Source organism: Dasypus novemcinctus, chromosome 9 (assembly GCF_030445035.2).
Source record: "Dasypus novemcinctus isolate mDasNov1 chromosome 9, mDasNov1.1.hap2, whole genome shotgun sequence".
NCBI lineage: Eukaryota > Metazoa > Chordata > Mammalia > Cingulata > Dasypodidae > Dasypus > Dasypus novemcinctus.
The window spans coordinates 20,882,332-20,898,188 of NC_080681.1; the positions used below are offsets into that span (position 1 = coordinate 20,882,332).

The window sequence follows — 15,857 nt, forward strand, 5'->3', positions numbered from 1 at the left end:
TACTTCCAAAACAAGTTTTCCCTTAGATTTTCTCACTACCTCCTACAGGAAGATAAGGGAGCAACAACAATTGTGCTATGTGATCTCCACTATCAGCTTTCCATGGAATTGAGGTGGACATGATAACTTGAATCTCTCCTTGATAGTCACAATCAATTACTCCTGTATGCACTCTAACTCCCTGGAAGGTGAGACTACTTCTCACGAGGAGAAGTCCGACCATGCCAATTGGTAAAGGTCCCCTTATTTCCATTTTTACACAGCCAGGGGTATCCCCTGGAAGCAAGATAACAGGTTCTGCCATAAAAATATCTACAGCTGTGCTTCCTGCCATGGTGGGATATAAGTCAAGGGCACTGCAGAGTGTTAGGGAGTGCCAGGACTGCTCTACTGAACTGGGAAGGTCCCCTTTTGGAACAGGGCTAAGAGCTGGCCCCACTGGAAGTTTCCTGACAAGGGAGTGCCATTCTTATGGTAATTAGACTGACATTGGCTAATGCAATGACATTGGCTAATGCACAGTGAGGGCACAGCTCAAATGATTTCTGAGCGAAATATTCTGTCTGGGTGGCATTGTTTATCCCCCAGACTTATTTCAATAGTCTTTTCTCACGTGAGCAATTTTTTCAGAGAACCTCTTATTGATCTTCATTCCTGCCATAGCCTGGGCCACCATTGTAGCACAGTGGCCCTCCATCCCTCCATCCTGGCACAATTTAATATATCCAGTCAAATCCACTTCCATAATCCCAATAGCTTTTGGACTTTCTTGATTAGCATTTTTATAAGCCATTAGCAGCAAAATAGTATCAGCAGCTTCTAAATTATCGACCTGTTTTTTGATAACCTCTTGTAACCAAGCAATAAAGTCAGGGTAAGGTTCTTTAGGTCCTTTTTTTTCCTCAAAGATTTATTTATTTATTTATTTCTCTTCCCTTCCCCCCCACACTGGTTGTCTGTTCTCTGTGTCTATTTGCTGCATCTTCTTTGTCCACTTCTATTATTGCATGGGAATCTGTGTTTCTTTTTGTTGTGTCATCTTGTTGTGTCAGCTCGCCGTGTGTGCAGTGCCATTCCTAGGCAGGTTGCAGTTTCTTTCATGCTGGGCAGCTATCCTTACAGGGCACACTCCTTGCACATGGGGCTCCCCTACGTGGGGGACACCCCTGAGTGGCACGGCACTCCTTGCACACATCAGCACTGTGCATGGGCCAGCTCCACATGGGTCAAGGAGGCCTGGGATTTGAACCATGGACCTCCCATGTGGTAGACGAATGCCCTAACCACTGGGCCAAATCCACCACCCCTTGATCATTCATTGTTAATTCTGATCTACTCCTGCCCAATTCCTCGCCCCCACTAACTGACCCAAGGAATGGGGATATTATGGGCTTTATTATGAGCAGCCTGAGTTTTGGCATGATCTCTCCACCATGTTTTGAATTGTATGCTAATGCAGACCAGTCATCTGGGATCAGGCTAGAGCTTTCAGCAAGACCCTGCACCATACCATAGGTAAAAGGAGAATTTGGACCATATTGTTGCACTCCTACTTTTAACCCTTTCAAAATTTTAAATTCAGATTTTGAGGATCCACTCCAGGAGCTACTCTTTCTTGTACAGTGACCAGAAAGGCCATTTGAAGTGTCTCCAAGTCACCCTCCCTTCTAGCCTGTAAAATGCCTTGTTGTAAAGCTGACAACTTTGGCTGAGCATCTCTGGGCATAGAAGGGGGAGAAGGTGTCAGTGGGGAGAAAAGTGACTTTCTAAAGTCAGTTAATGAAGGAGCTGAAGGCAAAATAACTTTAGTATCATCAAAAAATCCAGTGGGAGGAACTTCCTCATTTTCTCTATTTTCATTTTTCTCTTCCTCATCTGCTGCTTGCAAAGGTTCCAAAGCAGGTTTAATAATCATCCAAGTGGACCAAACAATAACAGGGAGTGGAATACCTTGTACATGTAATTTTTTTAACTCTTTCCCTACTCTTTCCCAGTCTTCTAATTCTAAACTTCCTACTGCTGAGAACCATGAGCAATATTTTTCTATAACCTGTAAGTGTACTAAAATATGAGATTTGCTGGCCTCAGCTCCTCCTGCCTTGAGGATTTGTTTGAGGAGACAGACATACCAGTGATATTTTGTTGAACTGTCTCCATTTCCCATTGTAACCCTGCTAGAATACCCAAGAGCACACTTAACCACTGAGGACTTGGATGGCCTTCTAAACCCCTCAGGACTCTATGTCATGACAACACCTTTAATTTCACTTGAAGCCATTCTTCTTCCCTTTGTGCTCCATGTTGGGTGCCAATTGCTGAGACCAGCTCAGCAATAGGTTTGCATGAAGGGAAGGCAATGCAGAACTGAAGAAATACAAAGACAGAAAGAAAGACACAAGAGAGGAAATAAAGATGGGACCAGGGACTCACGGCTTATGAAACTGGGAGCGTCAACCCTAGTTTCCACATTGTATTTATTTAGGAGCAAACAAGCAGTTGTTTGTAACTTACTATAATAAGGGACAGATGCAACATTTACAATAATAAGGTATAGGTCATACAAAGTTCAAATGACTCCTCATACAAATATTTTTTTGTGCTGACCAGATGGTGTTCCATCTAGTCAATGCCTGGCATTTCTAAGCCTGCACTTTTTGTCTGTGTTATGGAAACTTTTCAACTTCAAACCATGTTCCTTATTGTTTTCCCACAACAGGGACTCACAGATAAAAGGCATGCCAAAGGGCAGAGTTGAGGGCTTCTGATGTTGGAGTTTTGATGTTGGACTTTGATGCTGAAGTCTTAAGCTGGAGCCCCAGAAAGTCATCATGCAGAGGAAAGAGAAACAAGCCCTGAAAAGAGAGGATCTGAGCCAGGAGAAGAACACAGAGGAATAAAGATGTCTCTTTGGACATGGGAGAAAATCCAGGGAGAGAGACAGAACTATTCACCTGATAGTCTACAGCTGACATTGTGGAGAGAGGCAAGTCTAGAGGGCCTCAGAGTCTACAGGTGACCTTGTGGAGAAAATAGAGGAGCTGAGCTCAGAGGAACCCAGGAAGCCTGAACCCTCAAAGATGTTAGGCACCATCTTGCTCCAACACATGGGAATAGAATTTGGTGAAGGAAGTAACTTATGCTTTATGGCCTGGAAACTGTAAGCTCCTACTCCAAATAAATACCCTTTATAAAATCAACCAATTTCTGGTATTTTGCTTCAGCACCCCTTTAACTGACTGATATATAGCCTTTAATGCTTGCTTTAAAAAAGAAGAGGTAAAAACAAAGACCTAACTAAAAATTCATAGGAATTAGAAAAAGAACAACAAACTGTTCCCAAAGTAAGCAAAAGGAAAGAAATAACAAAGATCAGAGCAGGAATAAATGAAATTGAGAACAAAAAAAAAATCCAATAGAATCAAAAAAAGTAAATGTTCTTCTTTGAAAAGATCAGGAAAATCAACAATCCCTTAGCTAGACTGACAAGGAAGAAAAGAGAGAAGATATGAATAAACAAAATAAAAAATGGAGGGGGGATATTACTACTGACCCCCCAGAAATAAAAAATCATAAGAGGATATTATGGACAGCTGTATGCCAAGAAACTAGACAATGTAGATAAAATGAACAAATTTCTAGAAACACACATACAACCTACACTGATCTTAGAAGAAATAGAAGACTTCTACAAAGCAATGACAAGTAAGAAGATTGAAATAGTCATCAAAAGTCTCCCAAATATAAAAAGTCCAGGAACAGATGGTTTCACAGGTGAATTCTACTGATCATTGAAGCAGAATTATACCAATCTTGCTCAAACTCCTCCAAAATATAGAACAGGAGGGAATGCTACAAATTCATTCTATGAAGTCAACATCAATCATTCTAATACCAAAATCAGACAAAGATAACACAAAGAAAGAAAATTATTGACCAATTTCTCTAATTTCTATAGATGCAAAAACCCTCAGCAAAATACTTGCTATTCAAATCCAGCAGCACATTAAATGAATTATACACCATGATCAAGTGGATTTTATCCCAGCTACCCAAGGGTGGTTCTACCCAGGAAAATCAATCAATGTGATACATCATATAACTAAATTGAAGAAGAAAAATCGTGGTCCTCTCTATTGACACACAAAAGGCATTTGAAAAAATGTAACATCCTTTCTTGATGAAAATTTTCCAAATGATAGGAATAAAAGGAAACCTTCTCAGCAAGATAAAGTGCATATACAAAAAACCCACAGCAAGCATTTACTCGGTGGAAAAGTTCTTGCTAGAGTAATTAGGCAAGAAAGATAGATAAAAGGCATCCAAATGGAAAGGAAGATGTAAAATCTTCACTATTTGGTGATGACATGATCCTATATCTAGAAAATCCCAAAAAATCCACAACAAAGCAACTAGAACTAGTAGATGAGTTCAGCAAAATGACCAGATACAAGATTAATACACAAAAATCAGTAGCATTTCTATACACTGTTAATGAGCAACCTGAGGCAGAAGTCAGGAAAAAATCCCATTTACAATAGGGACTAAAAGAATCAAATATTTAGGAATAATCTTAACCAAGGATATAAAGGACATGTATTTTCAAAACTACCGAACATTGTTAAAAGAAACCAAAAAAGACCTAAACACATGGAAGGACACCCATGTTCATGGGTTGGAAAACTAAATATCATTAAGATTTCAGTTTAACCAAACCTATCAACAGATTCAACACAATTCTAATAAAACTTCCATAAGCCTTTTTTGCAGAATTGGAAAAGCAAATTATCAAATTTATTTAGAATGGTAATAAGTCCAGAATAGCAAAAAAAAAAAAAAAAGAAGATGGAGGACTCTAGCTTCCTGACATTAAAACATTAAAGCCTATCACTTAGCTACTGTGGTTTAAAACAGCATGGTACTGGCATAAAGATAGATATGTTGACCAATGGAATAGACTTGAGAGTCCAGAAATAGATAATCAAATTTATTGGAAAGTGATTTTAAACAAGGCTGTCAAGCTCACCCAACTAGGCAAGAACAGTGTATTCAAAAAATGGTGGTGGGAATACTGAATAGCCATATCCAAAAAAAGGAAGACCCCTATCTCACACCTTACACAAAAATTAACTCAAAATGGATCAAAAACCTAAATATAAGAGCTACAACCATAAAAATCCCAGAAGAAAATGTAAGAAAACATCTTCAAGCTTTTCTGGTAGGTGGTGCCTTCTTAAACCTTACACCCAAAGCACAAACATGAAAAGAAAAAATAGACAAATGGGACCTCCTCAAAATTAAACATTTTTGTTCTTCAAAAGACTTTGTAAATAAAGTAAAAGGGCAGCCTATTCAATGGGAAAAAATATTTGGAAACCACATATCCAATAAGGGTTTGATATCCATGTTATATGAATACATTATATAACCGAACAATAAAAAATCCAGCAACACAATTTAAAAACAGGAAAAGACATAGACATTTCTCCAAAGAGAAAATACAAATGGCCAAAACACATGAAAAAATGTTCAACATCATTAACTATTAGAAAATGCAGATAAAAAATACGCTGATACATTTTGAACATTATAGATTGGCCCGTATTTTTTTAAAAAGACAAAAAATTATTAGTGCTGGAGAGAATGTGGAGAGATGGGAATGCTTCTTCATTGTTGGTAGGTGTATAGAATGGTGCAGTCTTTGTGGAAGACAGTTTGGCAGTTCCTCAATAAACAAAATATAGAACTTCCATATGGCTCAACAATCTCATTACTAGACATATATTCAAAAGAACTGAAAGCAAGGACAGGAACTGACATTTGCATATGGGTGTTTATAGTGGCATTATTGACAATTGATAAAATATGGAAACATCCAAGTGTCCATACATCAATGAGGGGATAAAAAAATGTGGTACATGCATACAAAGGAGTACTATTCATCCATGAGAATAAATGAAATTGGGATGCATATGACAATGTGGATGAACCTTGAGGACCTTGTGTTAAGTGAAATGTCAGTCACAAAAGGCCAAATATTATATGATTTCACTAAGATGAACTAAAATGAGGAATAAACTCATGGAGGTAAACCTTAGCGGGCAGGTTACAAATTTGAATGTGGTTTGAGAATGGGAGCTGATGCTTAATGTATGTAGAATTTTTAATAAGTTTTATTGTAAATGTGTGGAAATGAATAGATTTGATGGTAATACATTATACTAAGTATGTATAACTAACACTCCTGATTTATAAAGGTGATTTTGCCTCAAAGGAGTAGTCTGTGGATGTAATATTTACATTGAAAGAAAGATAGGAAAAAAATGCAGGGACTGTATAACATAGAGATTCTGGTGGTGGATGAAGATTGTGTTTAATAGTATAAGAATATTCTTCATTTACAAAATGTTAAGAATGTGGTGATTTTGGAAAATCAGAACTAATATAACATAGATTATAGTTAACAGTAATATCATAATATTTTTGCAGCAATGGCAAAGAAGATATCAATTCTAAGGGACAACAGTGGGTGGTAATGAAGAGTATAGGATTTTTCCTTTTGAAGTGATAAAACATTCTAAAATTGAATTAGGTGATGACAACACAACTCTGTGATGAATATGAGAGCTACTGAGTATATGCTTTAAATGGATTGTACAAAGCGTGGGATTGATTAACACAATGAATCCTGTGGTGGGAGATAGACTGTGGTTAGTCAAACAAATATGAGAACATTCTCTCATGAACTATAACAAGTATAAAATACTAATACAGGGTGTCAATAACTGGGTGGGATGGGAGAGAAATACACCAAACGTAAGATATTGGTTATAGTTAGTAATTGTATTTTGGCCATGTGCTTTCATAGTTTGTAAAAATTGTTTTACAGCAATGCAATATGTTGGTGGTGGGGTAATGTATGGGAGCCCTTTATGGTGATACACGTTTGTTTTGTAAGTTCACAACTTTTACTATAAACTTATTGCTTATGGATGTTCATGTATGAATGACAAATTTCAATACAAATTTTTAAAAAAAGAAATACATGGCTGGACAAATAGTGTTAATGACAATATACATATTCATCAAGATGCTTTTTAGTTCTTAGAAACTCCTTTTACAAATAGGTTAAAGTGGGTCTTCTATAATATGGCAAAACGTTAGTTATAATTTATTATATTGTGGAATTATAGTTAATTTTTAATGAATTTCTCAATTTGATTACTTATAGCTTTTACCAGAGAAGTAATGAATTATGCAAATTAATTATATATATACTAAAAAATGAAAACACCATTATTTTTCTGGATATAGGCATTTAATCCATATTTTATAATTTGGAGTCAGCATGAATTGCAATAAATGGATCCTCAGCATAATTACTAATAGAGAAATGAGCGTTTCCATCTCCGGAAACATAGATTTTAATTCCTGTGCAATTGTCACCAATTTTATCTCCAGAAATGACATCACAGTATGTGCCAGCAGGAAGACCAGTTTGCAAAGTTAAAGATAATGACCTATAAAATAAAATACAAGACATAACTTCAATTCAGTACAAATAAAAGCATGAGTGCAGGCTATTCTAAAACAAATTAACTTTGTGCCTTTGAATTCTAAGCAAAGTCTCATTGAGAAGGAAATCCAAACATAAACACCTCTGGCATATGTGTGAATAGCTTTCTCAGGACCATAAAAAATCTTTCAGAAGTCCTAGCAATTCCTTAGTCAGTAATAAATATAGCCATAACATTAAGTTTTAAGAATATCAGTAGAAAATTTCCTACCTTTTGTAACCACAAAAATTTTAAATTTATCCTCATCTGAACTTAAAAATACTGATTTCCTTCAAAAATTTCAATGTAATTATTTCTTCAAAATTATAAATTTTCAAGTGGCTAAAATGTATTACTACTGGAAGTAAAAATAATCCAGCATATCATATATATGTACATGGTTTGAAATATAAAGCTATCTCATAAATTTATTTTGAATCTCCCATCCACATATGACTCTTTTGGTAAAACAGAGACATAGTTGACTTTTTTCCCTCAGTAAAATATAATTTAGGCTACAGTGAGCTAAGTATAAATGGAAACTGGACTTGGACTGAAATATTTCAACAAATAACTGCATAAAGGTCTTCTGAGTTCCAGTTCAAGCAATTAAGAAATCAATATACTGGAGCCAAAGGATATAAGCATTACAAATGAAAGGCTAATAATGAGAAGTCTCAAACTAAACTAAAAAATCTCCTGAGGAAAATGATTGACCCTAAGATACATATTATTTATACAGCTAGTTTAAAAATTATTTTAAGTACCAGGGACATAGAGAAGTGAAGAAAGAAGACCAAATAACAAGACATAAGAGCAGTCGAGAAAGAGAACTGGAAGAAATATATTTCAGTAATGATGTGTTATTTTTTTCATTTAAAAAATTAGGACTGCACGATAAGTCCTTTTAGTGTTTTCACAACACTTATATTAACTACTTTGTGCTATTTTGTGGGAGCCAGGTGTGGGTATGTGAACATATGTGTGCATTATATACCCACACGACATGCAAAGGTACACCAAAAGAGCTCCACTTAGAATGACACAATGAATACAAGACCAAAGGAGTAATGGTCATTATCACTTTTCTTCTGGCCCTTTTCTGATCTGAACATTTTTTTAATCCATTGACTGAAAGAATTTTTCAGATATAAAAACAAGGAAAAGAATAAAGCAAGAAAATACTAGTATAAAACATTATTCTAAATTGATCTCTACTTACCAGTCATCATTGTTAAAGACAATGAATCCTCTGTTTCCCCGCCCAAACGCCACTTGGTTACTACCATTATCCCACCAGTTTGTAAAAGGCTGGCCATCAACTACATTACGGAAAATAACCATGTTCCTAAAAATAAAATATCACAAAGAATGTTGATGAAGTCTTCAATAGGTTAAAATAAAAAATTAAGAAAAGTTTGTTATTAGGAGATATATCTAAATAAACATTCCAACCTTATTTGACGCCATCGATGTTCACAGACCCAGTCATTACCACAAGTAGTGTCTGGATTAATTGTAACTTCTTTAATTGCTCCATTAACATTTGGTGGTCCGATCCAGTCATTCACATCCTTATTAGTAGAAAAAAAAGTTCAGATTTTAAACATTACATGAATTTGCCTCTTCCTTCTACAGTGCATCAAACCCAATCTGTCCTGCTGCTTTGACTCTGCAGTGTCTTTACTTCGAATTTACTCCAGTGTTTTTCCAGGCTTTTACCAAATCCTCATCATCTTCTCCCCAGTCTTTCAGTCCCTAGTGTTGTATATCAAACAAGGGTAAGACTTATTTTACTCTGTTTTCTTTCCAAGTAACTGCCGTGGCTTCTTTATATTACTACAGGCAGTGAAATATCATTGAAAAGGCAAGGGCTTTAATGTTAGAACTATCAGGATAAAACACAAATTCTGTTACTACTAGCTAAAGAAACTTAGTCAATAAGCTTAACTTCCTTGGTCCTCAGTTTCCTCATGTGTAAAATGCAGATATTGTTTAGTTGCTGTAGAAAATTAAATAATGTAATATATGTGAAAGTGCCTTAAATATAATAATTGCTAAATATTCATTTATCTTATTCCTCCTTTTGAATTAATGTACTAATCAATATATTACAATGCTCATTATTAAGTAGGTCAAATTTTAATATTGTGATATTTTGACTGGCTCTTTTTAAGATAATCATAGGAAATGAAAAACAAAGTATGTCTTGGAGGGTCATTAATGTTCTAAAATCATAGTGTATAGTGGACAAAAATATGAGCTTTCTTAGCACAGAGAGATCTTGGAAAGGTGAATTATGTCAAATACTTGAAAGAATGTTATGGGTAAAAGGGGAAGTAGACAAAGTCTGTGATTCCTGAGATCAGAAATAAGACCAATTAGTGAAAATTATAAGAAGTTGGTTCTATATAAAGGGACACCTTCTAAATATTGCAACTATCTAACAATAGGATGATTTGCTGCACAAGTAGAGGGCTTCAAAAATTAAAAGTAATGCAGAAGATACTAGATAAATCACTGTCTGGTTTGTAGTGAGGAGGATTTTCTGCTTTAGGCATGATGTTGCTTTACAATGAAATCTTCTGTTTAAAAAGAAAACCTTTCACTAACATTCTAAATATCATCATAATTTTATTTCTCAAATCCTTTTTAAAATTTCTGGCCAGGTTAATGTCCTTATCATGCCACACATATTTTTTTACCTTTCCTGGAATAGTCTATAAATTTTTCTTCTTTAATATAATTTCTTTATTCATGTAAGAAACTTTCCTTATTTAACCTCAGCCTAAAGTCACCTGGATCATTTCTTGGCTTTGTATTCCATAGAACTTTTTTGAAAAGTCTTTAACAAATATTTATATTGCTCTTATTATGGGCAAACATTGTTTTAAGTTCTTTAGAACTATTAACTTGTGCAGTCCTTATATCAACCAGATGAGGTAGGTACTTATGAGAAGTACATATTTTTCTTATTCTTATTTTTAAGTCTTTATTTGGGAGAAAGTATGAGAAATATACTTGCCATACTTCTGAAATAGCTTGCATATTCTTTGATTGCAGAGAACCTAACTTTTAATTATTTAATATACTCTGCATTAGTAAAATCAGAACTATACATCACTTAAGTATTTGATGAATAGTGAATGAAATAGGATCATGAGAAATCTAAAAATAAATCCTTCCCTTTCTTGAGAAGAAGATACTTTAGACTACTCCAAAACTTACTCTTCCATTCTCAAAATATCTTGGCCAACGGAAGCTTGACATTATTCGTGTAAATCCATAAGGATGAGCAAGCATAAATCCAACTCCCATTTTATACAGTCTGAAAGATACAAAATGATTTTATTGTATAAGACAGACTATTTTTACTACCACTGAAAAGTAGATAAAAATATGTGGAACTCTGTTTCCTACCTAGAGTCCCAGAAGGTAAGAATAGATGCTCCTCCAGCTCCATGTCCTCGCTGATTGTCATGGTTATCCACAAAGACAAGTGCTCTATCAGAAGGCATGAAACCCCAGCCTTCTCCCCAGTTCCTATTACAAAAAAGAAACACACACACACGTAAACACAAATACATATATTACTTTTGCTGTGGCTTTAGAGTAATCTTAATGTGTATCATTTTCTGAGTAGCATCCTCACATTAAATTCCCTCTCTAATCAATTGGTGATTCTGTAGAATTGTAGTTCGTATAAACTCTAAAGATACATACATATGATTATCTACAAATACATTTCTCTTTATGCATATATGTGTGGATTTATTATATTCCATTCATATTATAGGTAGAAGATTTTGTTATAAAGAGGCCCTTTTAAAGATTCTAGTATATTGTAATTTAGATGGACTTCAGAGGTGTCAACATCTGGGCCACATTTTACAGAATGACTGGGTTAAAATAAGCCTTCAATAATGTATTGCTATAAATACTAATATTTTAATATTTCAAATTAACTAATTGATATGTGTAAATTCTACAGTAGGTCACATTGTAGATACTGTATAAATGGTAGGATCATATTAATAATAGCCAGTCCCTAATACTTTATAAACAAGTATTAGTTAAATCTACTACAATCATATCATAAATATACTAAAATCTCTAGGTTATGTTTTGGGTTTTCTAGATGTAGTTCCTTGTGAGTGGCATTATATATTGTAAATGATCAATTGGGGTTTGGGGAACTGTAAAACTTCTTATTAGTAATGAATCATTAACAGTTGTCTAAACAAAAAGAACATTATAAGGATAACATTTGGACAAGATGACTAATACATCTGTGAAATAATTCAAGGGACAAATAACATTTTATGTACTTTAAGTAAGACATCTTCTCTCCATTCCACCTGCGGAGAACTGTGCCTAGTTTTGCGCCATACTTGAATTCTGTAACACGACCATTTCCAAAGTACTCACTGCTTTTAATTGCCTCACCGCCCAGATCAATTACCTAATATAAATATAGGGAAAATATTATTTTACATAAGAACTTCAAAGTATTTCAACCAACAAATTAATATTATATAGAAAATAGCTTGAACTATTTATATTATTTGACATGCCCAAAGTAATTTTTCTAATATCAAAGTTCTTTTCATTTTTTTCACTAAATTGTATGCTATGTAATAAAGAAAATATAATAAGGTGACCTGTTTTGCTGTGAAAATAATGACCTAATTTAGTCTTGTATATAGATGCTAATAACAATTGCTGATATTTATAAATCCCAACAATAGTTCTAAGTAATTCATAAATATTAACTCATTCAATTCACCAAAGAAAATTAAGGCATAATCATTATCATTTGCGCCTTTCTTCACATGAAAAAATTGTTACACAAAGGGTTTTATCAGTTTGCCTATAACTAAACATGCTAATATTGGTATAGCTAAGATTTAAACTCATATAGAATGACTCCAAACAACAACTATATTATTCTCTGTCTTCCATAATGGTCTTCAAGGAAATGATAAATGGCACAAAGTTTGCAGCCTACCTAAATAAATTCTCTTCACGACCACAGAACCTATCATGATAAAGAGTTAGATTTGTTATCTATGAATAGAAAAGCACAAAAAAGAAATTAAAAAAAAAGACTCAGTCATTAACCTACAGAAAATACATATTTAAATAAATCGGAAATATATTTTCCAATAAATGAAATGACATTATTTTATATGCATCTATATATATTGATGTACCTCTTGGTAAATGAAAGGTTTACTTCCTCCAGGGAACCACCTTGTGTTTAGATTATGAAGTTTATCCAGAACTGCCTTCATGTCTCCAGGCCACATGTGTTTGGAAGCATCAATTCTGAACCCTGCCACACCAATGTCAATGAGATGGTTCATATATTCAGCAATCTTGGAACGCACATAATCTTTCTCCAGTGCAAGATCAAGAAGACCAACCAGACGACAATCTCGGACCTATTGAGGTAACAATTTTATGATTGATACATAAAGCATCTTTCCTCTGAAAATCCATTTGATTATTGATTCATTCTTTTATTCATTCATCAGTAAATAATTCTAGAATGTCTTCTTTGCATTGAGCACTGGGAAGATTGACATTCTATTATGGACATAGCTTTGAAATATTGCCTGGTATAAAAAAGAAGAAATAAAGTGGATGAAATTTTAAATTGATTGGGAAAGTTTTTTAAAATATTAATTTTAATTTCTTATTTTTAATTGATCATATCAGGAATATTTCTATGTTCTTAGGAAATTTAAACTAGTATTAAAATTGAGTTCAAAAAGCTATATATCTGTATGTAGATAATTAAATAGAAATTATGGATTCATTTCACTATTTTTTTTTAATTACCTGAGGGGCATCATTATAGTTTTCAATGTCTCCACTTCCAGTTCTACATTTACCATCATTAAAATCCCAACCAGAGAATGGGACTGCTGGAAAATCTCTATTTCCTGGGTTGAAGTAACTTCCACAAGTACTGCTTGTTCCTGCTCCCACACCATTTCCACACATATGATTAATCACAGCATCCACATAAATACGGACCTAAAAAGCAAAGTTTCTATTTCAGTTTGGTAGGTAGAAAGGTAGAAATATAAAGTATTATTGCCTGAAGTTTATAGCATGTTAACAAAATTCCAAAACATTTCTTTATTTTGTTACTTACCTTCCTAGCAAATCAAAGATCAAGTATGAATGGAAATCAATGTCAGCTAATGACCTACATGCATTCTAACCACTCTGGTAAATATATACATATATGATCAAATTGATAGCGCCAGATACTGTTCATAAATATGAAGAGACGCAAAAGGCCTATTCCCGGGAGGGAAGAATCAGTTGAGACAAGAGAGACTGTTGTTTTCTGAAATTTCAGTGGTAGAATTACTTTTCTAATGGAAACCTTAAGAAAAGAAACCTTTACTATCTATTTAGCTTCTGAGAGAGGAAAGTTGATATTAATAATTCATTATGTGCCTTATCAAAGAGAAAATAACCACTTATCATCAAGAAATCAATAGGGAAGAAAAGCAAGGAATTATGGGTGAAGACACAACTCAAATAAAAGTGAAAGCAAATATTGTAACCGGAATGTTCAATTTCTACCCAGAAGTATTCCCAGAAAATGTGTATAGTTAAAAGTTGATATTTTACTTTATAAGTAAATTCATCTTTAAATTTTGACTTACATCTTCTTTAGTAGCACATACAAAAATGATTTACAGAAGTTGATATGCATCAACAGTAAATTTTGAGTTATAGCCAAATATGAAATGAAAGAAAAAAGTTAAAAATACAGAATGTTCTCAAGAGGCAAGAGAAATTATTTTCTTATATAATACTTTTCAAGGAAACTTTAATTCACTTACACCAACATTGTTACATCTGGTCACCATGTTTATGAATTCATCTTCATTTCCAGATCTTGTGCATAACCTGTAGCTAACTGGCTGATATCTTTCCCACCAAGGTCTTGAAGGATTATGAATTATAACGTTTTCATTGGGTGGAGAGATCTACAAATAAAACAATCTTAATAAGTATTAAATTATGAATTACTTTATACCATCAAATGATCTAAAAACTAATCTTTGTTTTTGAATTATTCCATAAGCAGTTACATTTCCTTACAACTATTTGAAAATATGAATACACATTGGAAATGCACTGCTGAAGAAAAATTACATCAAAAACAAAATATAAATTTTCCCAGAATACTGGATTTCTTCAGAAAACTGCTTTACTTAGATTACTTCTGTGTTAAATAAAATGTCCCAAATTCACAGATACAGATCAAAATACCATGTAGCATATGTGCAGGAACTTTGTAATTTATACTATGAAAAATACCTACCTGAACCCCTCCAAATCCATTGGGAGCTAAATATCGCTCGCATTCAAGAGCAATATCAACCCATCGCCACTCAAACAGATGGACAATGGATGTCCGTCCAGGTTTGGTATTTGGGTCATACTGAGCCCTGCAAAACCCAATGGCCAAAAATAGTAGAAAGAACTTCATTTTGCTTTGAAGCAGTCAGTGTTCTTCACAGCAACTATTTATATTCCTGTAAGGATCACATTTTACAAAGTAAATATTAGCTATGTATAAATACATAGAACACAAACTAAATTCATAAACTGAAAAGGATTATTAATAATAATGTTATCTCAACAGGTGAAAAACATTCGTAAAATCTCCCAGGAAAACAATCTAAATGGCCTTTTAGAACTTAATGCTTTTCTTATTGAGGGAATATTATCCTTTTTAAACATCTGGCATTATAAATATATGTAAACAGTCCTTTTCCATGTATTATGTAATTAGGATTAGATCTTGTTTTGACATCTTTCACTAATTGAAGAAGAATAACAATCAGAGCCAAATGAACTCATAGTTAAAATATTGCCTTTACCATCTATTTGCAAACATTGGTAGAGTTTCAATTTCATACATGTTGGGGATTAAAAAGTGTATCCCAGTTTGGACATGTTCTTGATCTTTATCTGCATTCTGGTGAAGATGAACCCATTATAAACAAGATCTCTTTAAGATGTTACTTTAGTTAAAATGTGGCCCAACAGAATTAGATTGTGCTTTAATCTGGATTACTGGAGTCCTTTATGTAAGAGACAGGGATCAGTTTAGTTTTCACATAAAGGAAGAAAATATTATTTAATGTAATCTGGCAACCTACTGCCTCAGTCTCCCACTCCCAGGTTAATCAGGAACAAAGGAAACCAGCTTAAGCTAGTCCTATAGCTGGTAAAAAAGATGCCAAGAAAGAGCTAAGTCAATACCAATTC

The 15,857-nt window shown here is 33.9% G+C and overlaps 1 protein-coding gene across 1 annotated transcript; it reads right to left on the reverse strand.

Moving 5' to 3' along the window:
- Positions 1–2,432: 2,432 nt before the first annotated feature.
- Positions 2,433–15,072, reverse strand: LOC101427906 (pancreatic alpha-amylase). Its single transcript, XM_004481224.4, has 10 exons — positions 14,905–15,072; positions 14,420–14,566; positions 13,398–13,595; positions 12,767–12,997; positions 11,882–12,015; positions 10,974–11,096; positions 10,782–10,881; positions 9,009–9,127; positions 8,776–8,901; positions 2,433–7,517 (listed from the first exon to the last, which is right to left on the reverse strand). Exons 1-10 carry the CDS (start codon positions 15,070–15,072, stop codon positions 7,328–7,330), a joined length of 1,536 nt encoding a protein of 511 aa, XP_004481281.1. The 3' UTR covers positions 2,433–7,327.
- Positions 15,073–15,857: the final 785 nt, after the last annotated feature.

Excerpts from the sequence above, each read along its gene's own strand:
- LOC101427906 (XM_004481224.4), bottom strand. The coding sequence starts at position 15,072 with ATGAAGTTCTTTCTACTATTTTTGGCCATTGGGTTTTGCAGGGCTCAG. Across the intron at positions 12,998-13,397 it reads ACTATAATGATGCCCCTCAG|GTCCGAGATTGTCGTCTGGT; the intron begins GTAATTAAAAAA and ends TTACCTCAATAG. Across the intron at positions 11,097-11,881 it reads GAGAAGATGTCTTACTTAAA|GAACTGGGGAGAAGGCTGGG; the intron begins GTACATAAAATG and ends TTTTTGTAATAG.